The following is a 13,683-nucleotide window of genomic DNA, read 5'->3' as shown; positions in this document are numbered from 1 at the left end:
TCCAAAATCTCATCGGATCTATATCAATCTGAGGGGTGCCTGGTCAGAGTGTCGGGGGGGGGGGGGACAAGCTGACCCGCTAATGACTTAGGGACAGTGGACACAGAGATAAAACAATATCACCAATAACTGACTTTGTTCTTCATTACACATATAAACTACGGTGCCTAGAATCTTCTAAGTCTTCCAGCCTGTGCGATGAAAAACTGCTATGCTTACACGCAAAATATGCAATAATAGCATGGAGAGTCTCATATTTCATCTGTTATCAAGTGCAGTAGGACAAACACATGGTACGTCAAGCAACTTTTTATGCAACATAAAAACTTGATGATGCTTTCCAGTTTAGTGAGTAAAAAATTGATTACTATGTAAGAAATGATGTGGATGAATAAATTATCTCGCCTGTAATATTGTTATTATAATAGTGTGTTACGCAAGAACAAAAATCAGCATACACCCGTACCCTCTGATGAAGCTATCAGAATCGATCAACGAGGTTGAAGTTTGAAAGAAGCAGATTCAATCATGGTATGTGAACTGATGCAGGCAATTCTCACTTTATTCGTCGAGCTCGCTCCATTTTAACCCTCGATGCCCACCGAATCAAAACGCGAATCCAAACAGCCACAAAGAAATGAAGGCATATGATAAACAAGTGTATGATGCTCTTCCAATGACAATGAAAACAATATAGACTGAGACATGTCTCGCTTAGACCGCCCCCCCCCCCCGCCCCTTGCTGTCCGGTGGGCCAAGCTTCGCGCCGCTCCCCGCTAGATGTCAGCACGCGCGCGGCAGCTACATGCCGGCGCGCATCGGCGGCGACACGAGAATGACGCCGTCGCCGCGCACGAACAGCATGGGGATGGTGCGCTTGGTGGTCTTGTGCACCTCCTCGTAGGTCTCCTCGTCGATGTCAACGGTGGTGACCGTCTCCTCGACGTCTCCGAGTATCATGTTCAAGTGCTGGTCGTAGCCCTGCCGCCGTCCGTCCGCACCCGTCAGCTCAGCCGCCTGGCAGTACAACACTACAGGCCGGGTAACGGCCAAATACGCCAGCAAGCCAGTACAGAATAGATATATTATAGATAGATAGTGATGGACCATAGATCATACAATAAAACAAGTGTTTAAGATGACTATACACTAAGTTTACCAAGTTACAAAAGAAGAAATGAAAGGAAAACATATGCAAAGCAGAACTAAAATAAAGCACTGAGATACAAAGCTGAAGCAATACAGAAATAGGCGAGCCGCTCGCACATGTACTCACATGCAGACGGCCCTTGAGTTCTCGCTCGTTGCGCATCTTCACCTTGATCCGCTCATCCAAGCTGAGTTTAATGAGATCCAGTGGCTCTTCGACAGTCACAGTTGGTGCCTGCAACAGCATTGTTTCTCAATTAGCTCATCATACAGCAGCCACCCATTCCTAATCGATGAGGAGTACCCACACCTAAGTAACCAATGGGCAATCAGATCCTACTCAACTTTATTGATACAAACACTATTTTTGTACAATAACACTATGCATTACACTATGCTATGTGAATATCTAAAACTAAGTACCCAAAATTCACTCTCACCTGTTCCTCGTCAGCCATTATTGCAGGTATGAGAAGCTTCTTTGGAAGTGAACAATCAGATACAATCTGAAAGCAAACATCAACATTATTTCAAGTTGATGGTACTACATGATAAGGAATCATGAAACATAAATGGTTACTCAAGGGACCACGCATTGGCACTGGTGGATCCAGGGAGAGGGGGGGGGGGGCTTGCAGCCCCACTGCAAAGACGGGTGCACGCCCAAGATGCACCCAGTTTGACATATCTGCATGCATGGCAAGTAGGAATGCATGCATACAGCATATGTCCATAATTTGCACACATGGCAGTTGGCACGGCAGATAGGAACTATTTAAAGTTGAAGCTTGCCCACTCGGCACAAACAACCTCCCTCAGTCGGGGGAGGTTTGGTCAATTGTTGTCATTTTTAGCACGTGCTATTTTTGTCCACTGGCGGATCCAAGGGGGGCCAACTGGGCCAAAATCAGGTTTGGGGGGGGGGGGGCAAAATGGGATTTGCCACCCCCTTTCTGCAACTGATTTCACCCCTGTAAAATCGCCTCTGGGACGCGATCGGCCAGTAGCGGCGGAACACCTTCAATTAAAGGGGGACACTGCCGACTTTTGGTCCCATTCTTTCCATGTAACGCCCATAGGACTAATGTTAAAATGGCAAAATCAAAGGGGGCACGGTGCCCCGGTGCCCTCCCCGTTCCGCCGCCTATGCGATCGGCAACATGTGACAAATAGGGTGGTGGCGCCCCTATCGTAGCACGTTGAGTCGAGAGGTGGACGTTTCGGTAGGAATGACAGAATCGCAAATTTCTTAGCGGCATGATTACTTATACTGCTGGGGCTCCTGGATTTCCACGCTATGCTGGGGGGCGGGGGTGTTTGAACACTCCCCCCTTCTAACTCGGCTCCTGGGCCATGTAGCGATACGGGGAAGGCAGCGTTCGAAAGAGTGTCAAAATAATGACGAACTTAATCTGGTCACATTTTGGTCAGGTCAAAGATCAGATCACTAGAGCCCATAGGTCATCGAAGGCCAAATTTTCAGGCTGAATGTCAACAAGTTTCAACAAACCGGCGCATAACTCGGGAACCAATAGAGTTACAGTGCCCCGGAAAAGCGTATTTTATAGCCCTATTTGCGCTCGTTCTGGAAAATTCTTTCAGATTTGACCCAAGGACAACGGTTTTACCTGCAAGGGAAAAACTGGCAAAATAGACGATTTTTGCGGAAACAGTTTTTCTGCAATAAATTTTGACTCAAACCTTGCACGAGGTCACTTTTACGGTGGACGGTGAAAACAGGACGCCGGAGCGTATATACCTACAGTCAATTGACCATCAAGAAGTTCTCCCCTCCCTATTCCTTCCACACGCCACTTGTCACGTGCTCTATCCAAGTGAATTTCAAAAGTCTTGATCAAATCGCGCCAGGCGCCCTGTTTTTACCGTCCACCACTTTTACCGGCATCGTGTTCCTCTCGTCAAGAAACATCGAATGAACTATAAGTTGACCTCGAAAAGCCAACTTCAAAATTTGACCTCAGGTTAAGGCCATGACCTGACCGGAAAAGGTCATGCTGCCTTCAGTCGATCCGTATCGTCGAGCTGAATACACCTAAGGCGTTTTCATCGCTCTAGTATGCCTCTATGAAAAGTTATTCGCGAAGAACTGTTAGATACCTTTCGTGACGTGAGATGACCTAAGGGACATAAAGAGGGGTCACGGGAGCCATTTTCCAGTTCATCGTGGCATGTTTACTTTGTAATTCGGTGTTTTAAAGTATTTTGAATGGCATTCGTCCAAAAGAGGCGCCTTTCATTTTCTTCCATGGACTTATAACGGAGAGGTTGCAAAATTGACCTGACCTTAGGTCACCGATGTCAGAATTTCGAGATGAAAATTTGGTACATACGGTTGCTCTTATCAATCGCTGAAAGTTTCAAAGCGATCTTTCACTCGGTGTAGCTATGGCAGACATGGAAACCTTTTATGAGGTGAGGTCACTTCACGTGACCTGGCGACCTGACCTTGAGTGCCCTCGGTCTGAAGTTTACACACATGCAGACAAGATGTATGATCATATTTGCCAGAAATACCAGGAATGCCAGAAATAACCCGCGCTCCAGCAGGGCGCGGGTTAAACTTACCATGTAGCGTGCTTTTCGGGGTAGGGTGGGTAATCGGTGCACCCTAAGCCTCAGTTTGGAGTTTTGAATGGGCTCGGAAAGTGACCGGTTTTGGCCCCTCCCTTTGAAAATGGCTGTATCCGCCCCTGTTTTTGTCACATGTGCCAAAAATGGCAACCATTCTCTTTTGGTCATCAAAATAATGTTTTTGATCAATATTGATCATTTTCAGAAGCTGCAAATTAAAGTTCCAATTTCAGGCCACAAAAAAGGGTAAACATCAACGTTGGACTACCATACAAACAATGGCCAGATTAAAGCTGGTTTATTCTTCTTGCACCAGGTGGCAGCACTTCTTTTCCAAAATCAGTGCTTGTAATTCCAAAGTCGTGATTTCCTCGCTGAGGAGTGAAATCGGCTTCATCGTTGCCAAAAATAGCTGATAGCGTTGTCATTTTTGGCACATAGCTGCCAACAATGGCATGTGCTAAAAATGACGATTGACCAAATCTCCCCCGACTCAGACTGACCTGTAAGATACCTAGTGTAAGATACCTCCTATGAGGTGGCAGCTAGTCTACTATGCTTACTAGGTATTTATATGATTTATATACACTAACAAGGCCCTAAAACATATACCCGTATACACTGCCACTGGGTAGCTAACAACGCAACCAAGGCCGGTGATTTTGAAGACCTTTGCCTATCAAATCACACATTTTCTATGGTGAGAATCTACTTCTCCATGCTAAATAACGTGGAAACCATCAGAGGCGGATCCAGCTCAGAGTTTTGGGGGGGCAAACCATAAAATTTATCGATTCTTTCCATGCATCGTCCATAGGCGTAATGTTAAAATTATGCCGTTTGGGGGGGGAAATCACGTAGCTCAGTTAGTAGAGCGTTGGACTCCGCGTGGTGAGAGCACGCGTTCCCGGTTACAACAGTCCGGGTTCGAAGCGCGACGGGCGCTTGACATTTATGGGCCTCCTGACAGGTATGGTTGCGGTTGGTGGCAGGCCGTAGCCAGGTGAAGTCAGTGAGGGACCGGCCGTGGCCCGTGCGCGGCTATGTGCGCACGTTAAACTTTTGACTCTAAACTCTGCCATAGAACTGGAATTGCGCGATCGGAGGGTAGAGGGCAGGGTCACCGCAACAACCTTCGCTTAGCGGTGGCTCTGTCCTTGTGAATCCTTCCCATCAAAAGGTTCGGACTAAATTTTTAAAAAATGCCCATTTTGCCCCCCCCCCCTGGATCCGCCACTGGAAACCATCATGGAAACACTGAAATGGACAATAATTTTTGATATATCGCACTCTGATCACACTTATACGGCCTTGATCACACTTATACCAACCAGGGGGGTGACACGGCTATTCGCGCAATGTATTAATTTATGGGCCGCGCGGGGCCTCGCGATGACGCGGCTGGAGGCAACTGCTCAGCGCGCTAGGATACTTCTGGCGGGGCGGGGCGCTGAACGGTGTGCAATGAATGGGTTATGGTCGGGCCGACAGAGATGAGGTATTGAATTTGAATTGACATCAGCAATCGGGTGGGGAAGGAGAACGTTCCTAATCGAGCTTGGGTTGGGGAAAGCCGAAAATATCGCGATCGGCTCATAGCTCAGACAGGGCCGGGTGCCGTACCATGTGTTGTATACATATTTAGGCGGGCAGACAGAGATGAGTTATTGGATTTAAATTCACCTTACCATCGGTTTCTGGTGGGGTTTGAAAATGGTTTTAGTCAAGCTCGGAGTGGGGCAACCCACTGGCGGATCCAGGGGAAGGCATTTGGGGCAAATGTCTTCCCCCACATTGGAAGCGCCCGAAATCGCTTTTCGAGAATCAAAGAAAACTTCACAACTTTTCTGAGGAAATGTTGGTTAATCACACTGCACAGCAGTGCGCAAGGAATCGAAATCAGAGTTTTTTTTTTAAATTAATTCCGAGAAACCTTTTTGGGGTAAGCCCCCGCAGTGTCCAAGACCGCTTCCTGGATCCGCCAGTTGTGAATAAGTCACGGTCGATACCGAGCTTCGGCGGGACCAGGCGCTGTATACGTTGTTCTTTCAATGAAGAGGTGGACAGACACCTAGCCCCACATCCTACTGCTATGCCCGTGCTTCTGTGGGTGAAGCACTAAAGCATCACGGAATCCCACAGGACCTGCGAGTCGACGAGGTGGGCCGCTTTGGCCGCCGGGTACTGCAGCTCCCTGGAGTTGCCTGGGACCGATGGCAAAACAACAGCTCCGGCGGTGCCCCTATGGGCCGTAGTAATTAGCGAATTCCTGTAATGTAGAGATCATATCCTCAATAATCTCCATTACCATTTTATATTCCTAAACAGTATGACAGAACAATTATGCTTGCCTACGTTCAGGCATTACCTCTGATGGTCATACGTCCAGTACAACATGTGTTGTCTGTCAAACAACAATCGACGACGGGATCTCTTCTCATTATCTCTTAAGCCATCGGTTGTCAATTCACCCACCCCGTTTCCCTAAAAATAGACGGTCAGATTCGGCCTGGGTCCTTACGACCCCTCTAGATTCGCCAGAGACGGGATCGGATCGCCGTTATTGCACCCGTCTTAGTGTCTTTAATACTATGACAGCTTCGACCACGGACTTCGGACGGGGTGATCGTTCCACGAATGTACGAACCATCCAGGCCTAGAGTGCATCGAGGTTTAAAAGAATGCAGTCTGTAGATCAATAAACATAACAATGGTGGTATACAACCACATTAAAATATCTCCCCGGCTCCCGCAACGTTCCAACGCCCCTCCGTTATGCATTCGCCTTGTGTGTCCGCCGAGCCGGCTTGCCTCCAATGACGTCATCGGCCGGCCGGCGGCGTTCAAGGTCAAACGGCTGGTGTCCTTACCTGGAGTTCTATAGCCTTGATACCAACCGTATTTCGTACAAGGGTGTCGAAGTCTAGTAGGAAAATCTGGCAAATTCCCTGCGTGACGTCACGTCGGGGATGACCAACGGCACCTTGCACTGAAAGATACGGCAGAACGGCTATTTTTGAAAAATGATTAAAAATACTTTTGTGCTGTTATGACGCATAAAACGCTTATCAGCATGTTCCTCATCACGTGATAAAGGCATATCCGTGGTCAAAAATAGCTGAGCCCCTCCCAATTTCCAACCACCCACCTCATAAGCAAAGGATGTAAGCGTAATCCTTAAGGGCGACTTTCCTATACATATCCGTACATATGCGTCCTTATGGAAATCGGTAGTGTGGCGATTGGCGACGCGCGCGACATCTGTGTGGCGACCAAGTGGCGACTGTGGCGACACCTGGTGGCTGCTTTTCTGCTGTATGTAGGCATTGGGGTTTTGCCAGATGTGGTTCCTACTGCTACACCACTATGTTGACCCAATACTAGAAAAGTTATTTTGCTAGTAAAAGGCAAGCAAATTGAAAGTTGATTTATAAAATTGCTTATAAATGATTACGAGATAATAATAAAGAAATTTTGATTGAATAATTATTTAAATAATCAACCGTGAAACTATATTCTGGTAGGTTTAGTAGAAATAAGTCCGTGCAACCTTGTATTTAGCAATAGATTTTTCATTTCGTTTCTTAGGGCCTTGGTACAAGCAAGGCCGTTCTCGATGTTTATGCGCGAGTTCAGTGTTACGCGCCATGTGTGCAAAGTGCGGCAAAATTGTAGCGCAAAAAATACTCTAGAATTCCATAAAATAGAAAGAATAAATATATTGAAAATAAAATATGGCAAAATAAAAACAAAACAACGTAACCTCACCTGACCTAACCTGACCTACTGATTTTGCCTACCTGAGGATAAGAAAACAGTTGCTCGCATGAATACATTGCAAGAAATGGTAAGTCAAATATTTTCAGGTTAAGTGGTTGCGCATCAGGCTTCAGGGCTTCGGCCTGAAGCCAGATACACAACCACTTAACCTAAAAATATTTGACTTATCATTGCCTGTAATCTCTCCTAAGGCATTGCCTTCGGCACTGCACTGCTTCGCCCCGAGTACGGGGCAACACGTTGCCCTTTTATGTGTAATAATTTAGTTCACGCATCTCTAATTAACTTATACATAATTGGCGCACGGAAGGCTATCTATGGCGCATGAATTCATGCTGTGTGAACTGATACAGATAGGAGGGAACTTATATAATTTCGTTTTTGTGGTAAGTTGAAGTACATCGAACTTCAGCGGTTTGAAGTCCTTTTCCATGAAATCTGACATGAAAAATCTGACTCTCTCTCTCTCTCTCTCTCTCTCTCTCTCTCTCTCTCTCTCTCTCTCTCTCTCTCTCTCTCTCTCTCTCTCTCTCTCTCTCTCTCTCTCTCTCTCCTCTCTCTCTCTCTCTCTCTCTCTCTCTCTCTCTCTCTCTCTCTCTCTCTCTCTCTCTCTCTCTCTCTCTCTCTCTCTCTCTCTCTCTCTCTCTCTCTCTCTCTCTCTCTCTCTCTCTCTCTCTCTCTCTCTCTCTCTCTCTCTCTCTCTCCAGATTTCCTCTGAATCCTCTAGCTGATGTATTGTATCTTTTACAGTTTACACCATTAGGTAACCTTTCTGGACACATCTTTGATCAGATCAGCACAAGAGCCCCTGACAATCTCAGTAAAGGCCAAAGGGTGCCTCTGTCTCAAAGTTGCGTTTGAAGGATTAGTTAACCGGCTGTTTCTGTTATGCAGCCACCTCTTACTAATAAGTAAGGGCTAGACTTACCAGCTTGGCATGTTCAGAGATCCCAGAAGCCAGAAACTCCCCTCTACAGTTCACCTTCTGTAATCTATACCTTGTCTTTAAATGACTTGAGTGTACTTATTATTAACCCGCGCACCGACGGGGGGGGGGGGCGGATATCCGCCCCCCCCCCTGAGGTTTTTCGCGGATAGCGGGAAAACCGCGGCGCGTAGCGCCGCAAAATTTGGTATGACTATTCTCTCATCAATTTTACACATGGTGTGCAAGTTTGAACCTCCTAACTTTTAAGGTCAGGTCACCAGGTCACTTTGAATGACCCAACCTCAAGTCACTTTTTTGCAACTTTGTCACCGTGCCAGAGCTACAGTAGATGTCGGAGGCCTTTGAAAGTCGCAGGATGTTATTAGGTCATTAGTAGCTACAATTTGTATATCTCGGAATTTTGATGTCGGTGACCTAAGGTCAGGTCAATTTCGCGACCTCCCCATTATAAGTCAATGGGGGAAAAATCAACTCCCTGTTTTTACCACTAAAACGGGTCGGAATGGCCCCATATACCATACATGACTTCACATACGATCAACCTTCACTACCTTGAGGTCTGTTTTGCTGTTGGGCAGCTGTAAGGTCATGTGACGTCATCAAAGGTCACCAAAGGTTTTTTGCCGATAACTCCTTACAGGAACAAGATACAGCCGCGCGGATGGTCTCATTGTGTTCAGCTCGTCAAGACGCATCGAATGATATACATGATGACCTCGAGGTCACGTGACCTGAGGTCAACCTTTGACCTTGACCTTTCGAGGTCAACATCTATATCATTCGATGCGGATTGACGAGAGGATCACGATGATGCCTTTAGTTTGTTCCTATCTTGACTACTTCGAAAGTTATTCGAGAAAAACCCTCTCCATATCTAGCGCCGCCATTTTGACTTTTTCGACCCCTGTGACGTCATCTTTGACCTGACCTGAAAATGACCTTAGTAAAAATTGTAGACCTTGTCCGTGCGTATCCGATGCCGTTTACCGCTTGTCGCTATCTTGCTTCGTTCTCGAGATCTCGGGGGCGGTCATCCGCCCCCCCGTCGGTACTAAGTTGGCGCAGACCCCCGTCGGTGCGCGGGTTAAGGATCACTGTGTTAACAAGTAACAACATTGACTGGAATTTTGGTCCAAACTGCTTCCTACAGGTGTGTTTTCAGGTCAGACCTTTTGAAAAGCATTGCATGACTTTGACTTTGGTCAGCAGAATCATAATTTTATCATTTTACCTGTAATAGGGGCTTGTGTAATGTGTGCAGCAGCCAGCATGCCAGTTTTGTGGCAGCTATGTACAAAAAAGATGTGTCCAGATATGATCAAAGATGTGCCAAGACCTAAGTCCCCTGACCCTGAAACTTGTACTCTGACGAATGTTCTTGCGTCATGATGAGTGACTGCATAGACTGATGTGTGCTGATGAAGTGTGATGTGTGGCCAATGTTGTCAGATACCTAGTTATTATGGACAGTGTGAATATTGTACCTTGACTTAAGCACATACATAAGTGCTTTTGTACCTACTAATTCATACATGCATCTGGAAGTCTGGAACCTACCTGGCCATCTGAATCCAATCATCTGTGGAGGCGCCAAACAGCTGTGTAGTCACTGATCCTTGTGATTTTTTAACTGAGGCCGTTATGAGGTCAACCACTTAACCTTTTTGACTTCATGAGGAGCCACTTGGTCAATGGTAATTGACAACACGTTATTAGGTGCCAGGGCCACAAATTGCATACAGGTAAGGTTTACTATCAGGTGCATTGGATGACTATGGGGAGACAATTTAACTCACAATAAATAGATCATGTTTATTTTTCTGCTTGTTCTGCTTTTCAGTAGATGCATTGTCAACTTGAATGGGGTTACTCAGCTAAAGCACTAGGCATAGCTGGCTTTATTTATAGGGATACTAATGTTTTATTACAAGGGTAGCTTTGCTGCTGCTCCAAATATGATGATGAAGCCCAGATAACAGTAAAAGAGTGGGTATTAGTGATTAAGGCAAGCTGTCAGACATATTCTCAGGGAGGGTCCTCTTGCAGTCGTACTGGCCGACAATGAGGACCAACGCTGGTACGGCCGTCTGGACGGAGCTAGTGGTGCTGGTGCCATACCGCGCCAGTCACGTGCCCAAGTACCACGAGTGGATGCAGTCGGCCGAGCTGCGCCAGCTGACCGCCTCCGAGCCGCTGACCCTCGACCAGGAGTACGCCATGCAGCAGAGCTGGCTCAATGATGACGACAAGTGCACGTTCATCGTGCTGGACCGGGCGGCGCTGGAGCGGTGCGGCCACCAGCCGGCCGCCATGGTGGGCGACGTGAACCTCTTCCTGGCGGACGGAGCCGCAGCAGAGGCCGAGGTGATGATTGCCGAGCGGTGGGCGCGCGGCGCCGGCCGCGGCAGGCAGGCCGCCGCCGCCATGCTGCGCTACGGCGTCGAGACGCTCGGCCTAACGCGCTTCGAGGTCAAAATCGGCTTTGACAACGAGGCCAGCCGTCGGATGTTCGCCGGGATGGGGTTCTCGGAGGTGGGACGCAGTGAGGTGTTCCGGGAGGTGACGCTGGAGGTGGCCGTGACAGTCGACTGGAGCCGCCGGCTGCGCCAGCTCACCCCCGGCTACCGGCTGGAGCCGGCGCCCGAGGAGGCCACCGATGACGGGCCGGGGGCGCCCGTCGACCGAACGGGGGCACCTGACGTTCAGGCGGGGACCGAGAATGACAGCAAGGAACTGAAGGCAGATGGGGAGCAGGTGAAGCCTTCGGGCGACGCCACGGCCAGCTGATGGGACCAGGGGGTGGTCGCCTGCTGATCTGTGCTCTTTTACATGTTGATTTGTAGGTGATCCCTTTATTTTCATTGCCTTTAATGTAAATTGTTTGATTAGAAATTGCGTCGTTTCATATGACTGTGTTGAATATGAATTTGAAGCGTCATTACTACGTTCCTGTTAGTTACGCAATGCGACGGTGAACTGCTTTATATCGGCTGAAGTTGACATGCTAGCTAGCTCATAAATGCGGGCGTTGTTGCGTGTAGTACCTATGTGCTACATTTAATAAAAGTGATATACGGTGGTGTTCAACAGCGGGTCAAAAATATTGGTTAAGAGATTTTGAAGCGGTTGTGTCAATGTTAAGTTCATTCCATTTCCATCCTTTTCATCCATCCATCCATTTCTTTGTCATCATGCAAGACTGTGAGATTCATTTGCAAAGGAACATTTGTGCATTTAACGGATTGCGCACAAGCTCTTGTGATAAATGCTGTTACACAAACCACTGTTCTATAGTTCCCTCTGAGTCTAAACCATCAATTTTTCACTATCTTATCACACAGTATTTCGGCTTTGGCGTGGAATGGAGCGTTGGAATGGACCACAGCAGAAGTTGAATATGGCAGAGATCACGATCTCCAAAACAAATTTTGATGGCTGCCCTCCACCGAGCAGATACACGGTTCTCCAACCGATGAGTTGTGCTCGAGTTCTGCAGTTATCAAAGTAAAAACTTCCTTTCCATCCCCCGGAGTAAGACTGAACAACTCTTCCGCAGTGACCATGGCGCCTCAAGCAGAGCATGTCGAGGACATTCCGTTCACCAAACAGATGCGGAAGGCCACCCGCGACATACACAGCGTCAGCGACGCGCTCATCAACGCCAAACTCGGCATCGGTAAGCAATAAGCATGCACCAACCCGTGCTCGCTCCGGAGCATAGAATAAATGTGGATGCAAATTAATCCTTTATCTGGTAAAGCTGAGAGATAGGATGTGGTCGCAGCCATATCTCCACCCCTTTGAACGGTGTAATACACATTGTAATTATTCGTTGCGACAGGGAACCCCAGGCGTGGAGTGTTCGTCACCAGTCAAACGCCGTGCCGGTGTCGCCCGTTACCACTCCAATAATGTCCTGTCGGCTGTTTGTCTCGTCTGTGACTGCTCCAACATATCCTGTCGGTGCCGAGTGTCGCCGCTCCAACATACCCTGTCGGCGCCGAGTGTCTGTGTCTGTCGCCGCCCCAACATATCCTGTCGGTGCCGGCAGCGCTGTCGGACAACGCCGTCTGGGCCGAGGGCCTGCTGGTGTTCTATGATGTGTTCGCCTACCTGGAGTCGGCGCTGGACCGGCTGGGCGACAGTCTGGTCGGCGAGCTGGACGTGCCGGGCATGCGGCGCCGCGCCGCCTTCGAGGCCGACCTGGCGCACTACCTGGGCGCCGAGTGGCGGCTGCGGCACGCGCCGCGGCCGGCCGTGCAGCGCTACCTGGACCACCTGGCCGACCTGGAGCGCGACGAGCCGCACCTGCTCATGGCCTACATCTACCACCTCTACATGGGACTGCTCTCCGGCGGCCAGGTGCTGCGCGCCAAGCGCCGCCTGCTCCACCGCGTGTTCGGCGGCAGCGCCGACGCGCCGGGCAACGCCGTCACCGACTACGGCGCGCACACGATCCGCCAGCTGAAGACGCGGCTGGCGGCGGCCATGAACGCGGCCGCTGACCAGCTGGACGACGTCACCCGGCGCCAGTTGATCGACGAGAGCCGAGAGGTGTTTGTGCGCAACAACGAGATCGTGGCAACGGTGCGCGGCGCCGAGCAGGTGCTGCTGCGCCGACTGGGCACCGCCGCCCTGCTGGTGCTGCTGCTGGCCGCGCTCTACTGGCTGCTGCTCAGGTAGATACCGCCGCCAGGCGCCTGGCCCTCCTCAGAGTCCCATTATGGAGAGAATGGAGTGCCCGTAACTCGCCGTTCGCAGAGGAGTTGGGCGACCACGTGCCGCAGAGTCCTGTTCTCATAGATGGTAGCGGTGAACCGTGGAGCGCTGCTCAAAGTGGCTCAGGTGATACTTTTAACAGTCTAGTTTGATACAGAGGGTGTTGTGAGGAAGTGCGAACCCGTCACATGGTGCATGTATAATTGCGGCGAGTGTGCCACGGACCTCATCTCCTGCAGTTTTATGGATGTCATTACTCGTATACTGGGGCGCCCGGCGCCAGCATGTTATTATTGCATGGTAGTACCGGAGGGCCGTGTTGACTGATGTTTTACGAGCGTATTACTGTGAGCCAAGCGCTGTGTCTTTCCTTAAAGCGACCTTTAGAAGAAGGTTACTAGAATAATGGCATACTTATCCAGAACCAACTCAAATACCTATAATACATACATGAAGTATGCGTTTAACCCGTGTTCTGGTGTAAAAAAATGACG

The 13,683-nt window shown here is 48.9% G+C and overlaps 3 protein-coding genes across 8 annotated transcripts; 2 read left to right on the top strand and 1 right to left on the bottom strand.

The window, feature by feature from the left end:
- Positions 1-645: 645 nt before the first annotated feature.
- On the bottom strand, positions 646-5,067 carry LOC122366135 (U6 snRNA-associated Sm-like protein LSm3). Of its 4 annotated transcripts, none has more exons than XM_043337997.1 (4): positions 5,032-5,067; positions 1,590-1,655; positions 1,277-1,384; positions 646-981 (listed from the first exon to the last, which is right to left on the bottom strand). In XM_043337997.1, exons 2-4 carry the CDS (start codon positions 1,605-1,607, stop codon positions 802-804), a joined length of 306 nt encoding a protein of 101 aa, XP_043193932.1. In that variant the 5' UTR covers positions 1,608-1,655; positions 5,032-5,067; the 3' UTR covers positions 646-801. The 4 variants fall into 4 exon arrangements, with proteins under 4 accessions (XP_043193932.1, XP_043193931.1, XP_043193934.1 ...); XM_043337996.1 differs by having other exon boundaries at positions 5,041-5,056; XM_043337999.1 differs by lacking the exon at positions 5,032-5,067 and adding an exon at positions 5,010-5,028.
- Positions 5,068-7,400: 2,333 nt separating this feature from the next.
- LOC122366134 (heme oxygenase-like) lies at positions 7,401-13,656 on the top strand. Of its 3 annotated transcripts, none has more exons than XM_043337995.1 (3): positions 7,401-7,412; positions 12,027-12,146; positions 12,522-13,656. In XM_043337995.1, the coding sequence occupies exons 2-3, from the start codon at positions 12,032-12,034 to the stop codon at positions 13,151-13,153; spliced, it is 747 nt and encodes a 248-aa protein (XP_043193930.1). In that variant the 5' UTR covers positions 7,401-7,412; positions 12,027-12,031; the 3' UTR covers positions 13,154-13,656. The 3 variants fall into 3 exon arrangements, with proteins under 3 accessions (XP_043193930.1, XP_043193927.1, XP_043193929.1); XM_043337992.1 differs by lacking the exon at positions 7,401-7,412 and adding an exon at positions 7,449-7,588; XM_043337994.1 differs by lacking the exon at positions 7,401-7,412 and adding an exon at positions 7,651-7,907.
- LOC122366133 (N-acetyltransferase 9-like) lies at positions 9,941-11,557 on the top strand. The gene is made up of 2 exons (XM_043337991.1): positions 9,941-10,212; positions 10,517-11,557. The coding sequence occupies exons 1-2, from the start codon at positions 10,162-10,164 to the stop codon at positions 11,255-11,257; spliced, it is 792 nt and encodes a 263-aa protein (XP_043193926.1). The 5' UTR covers positions 9,941-10,161; the 3' UTR covers positions 11,258-11,557.
- Positions 13,657-13,683: the final 27 nt, after the last annotated feature.

Source organism: Amphibalanus amphitrite, unplaced genomic scaffold, assembly GCF_019059575.1.
Source record: "Amphibalanus amphitrite isolate SeventyFive unplaced genomic scaffold, NRLGWU_Aamphi_draft 000787F_arrow, whole genome shotgun sequence".
Classification (NCBI taxonomy): domain Eukaryota; kingdom Metazoa; phylum Arthropoda; class Thecostraca; order Balanomorpha; family Balanidae; genus Amphibalanus; species Amphibalanus amphitrite.
Note: the sequence above shows the minus strand (reverse complement) of the source record. Positions and strands in the feature narration are given on the sequence as shown.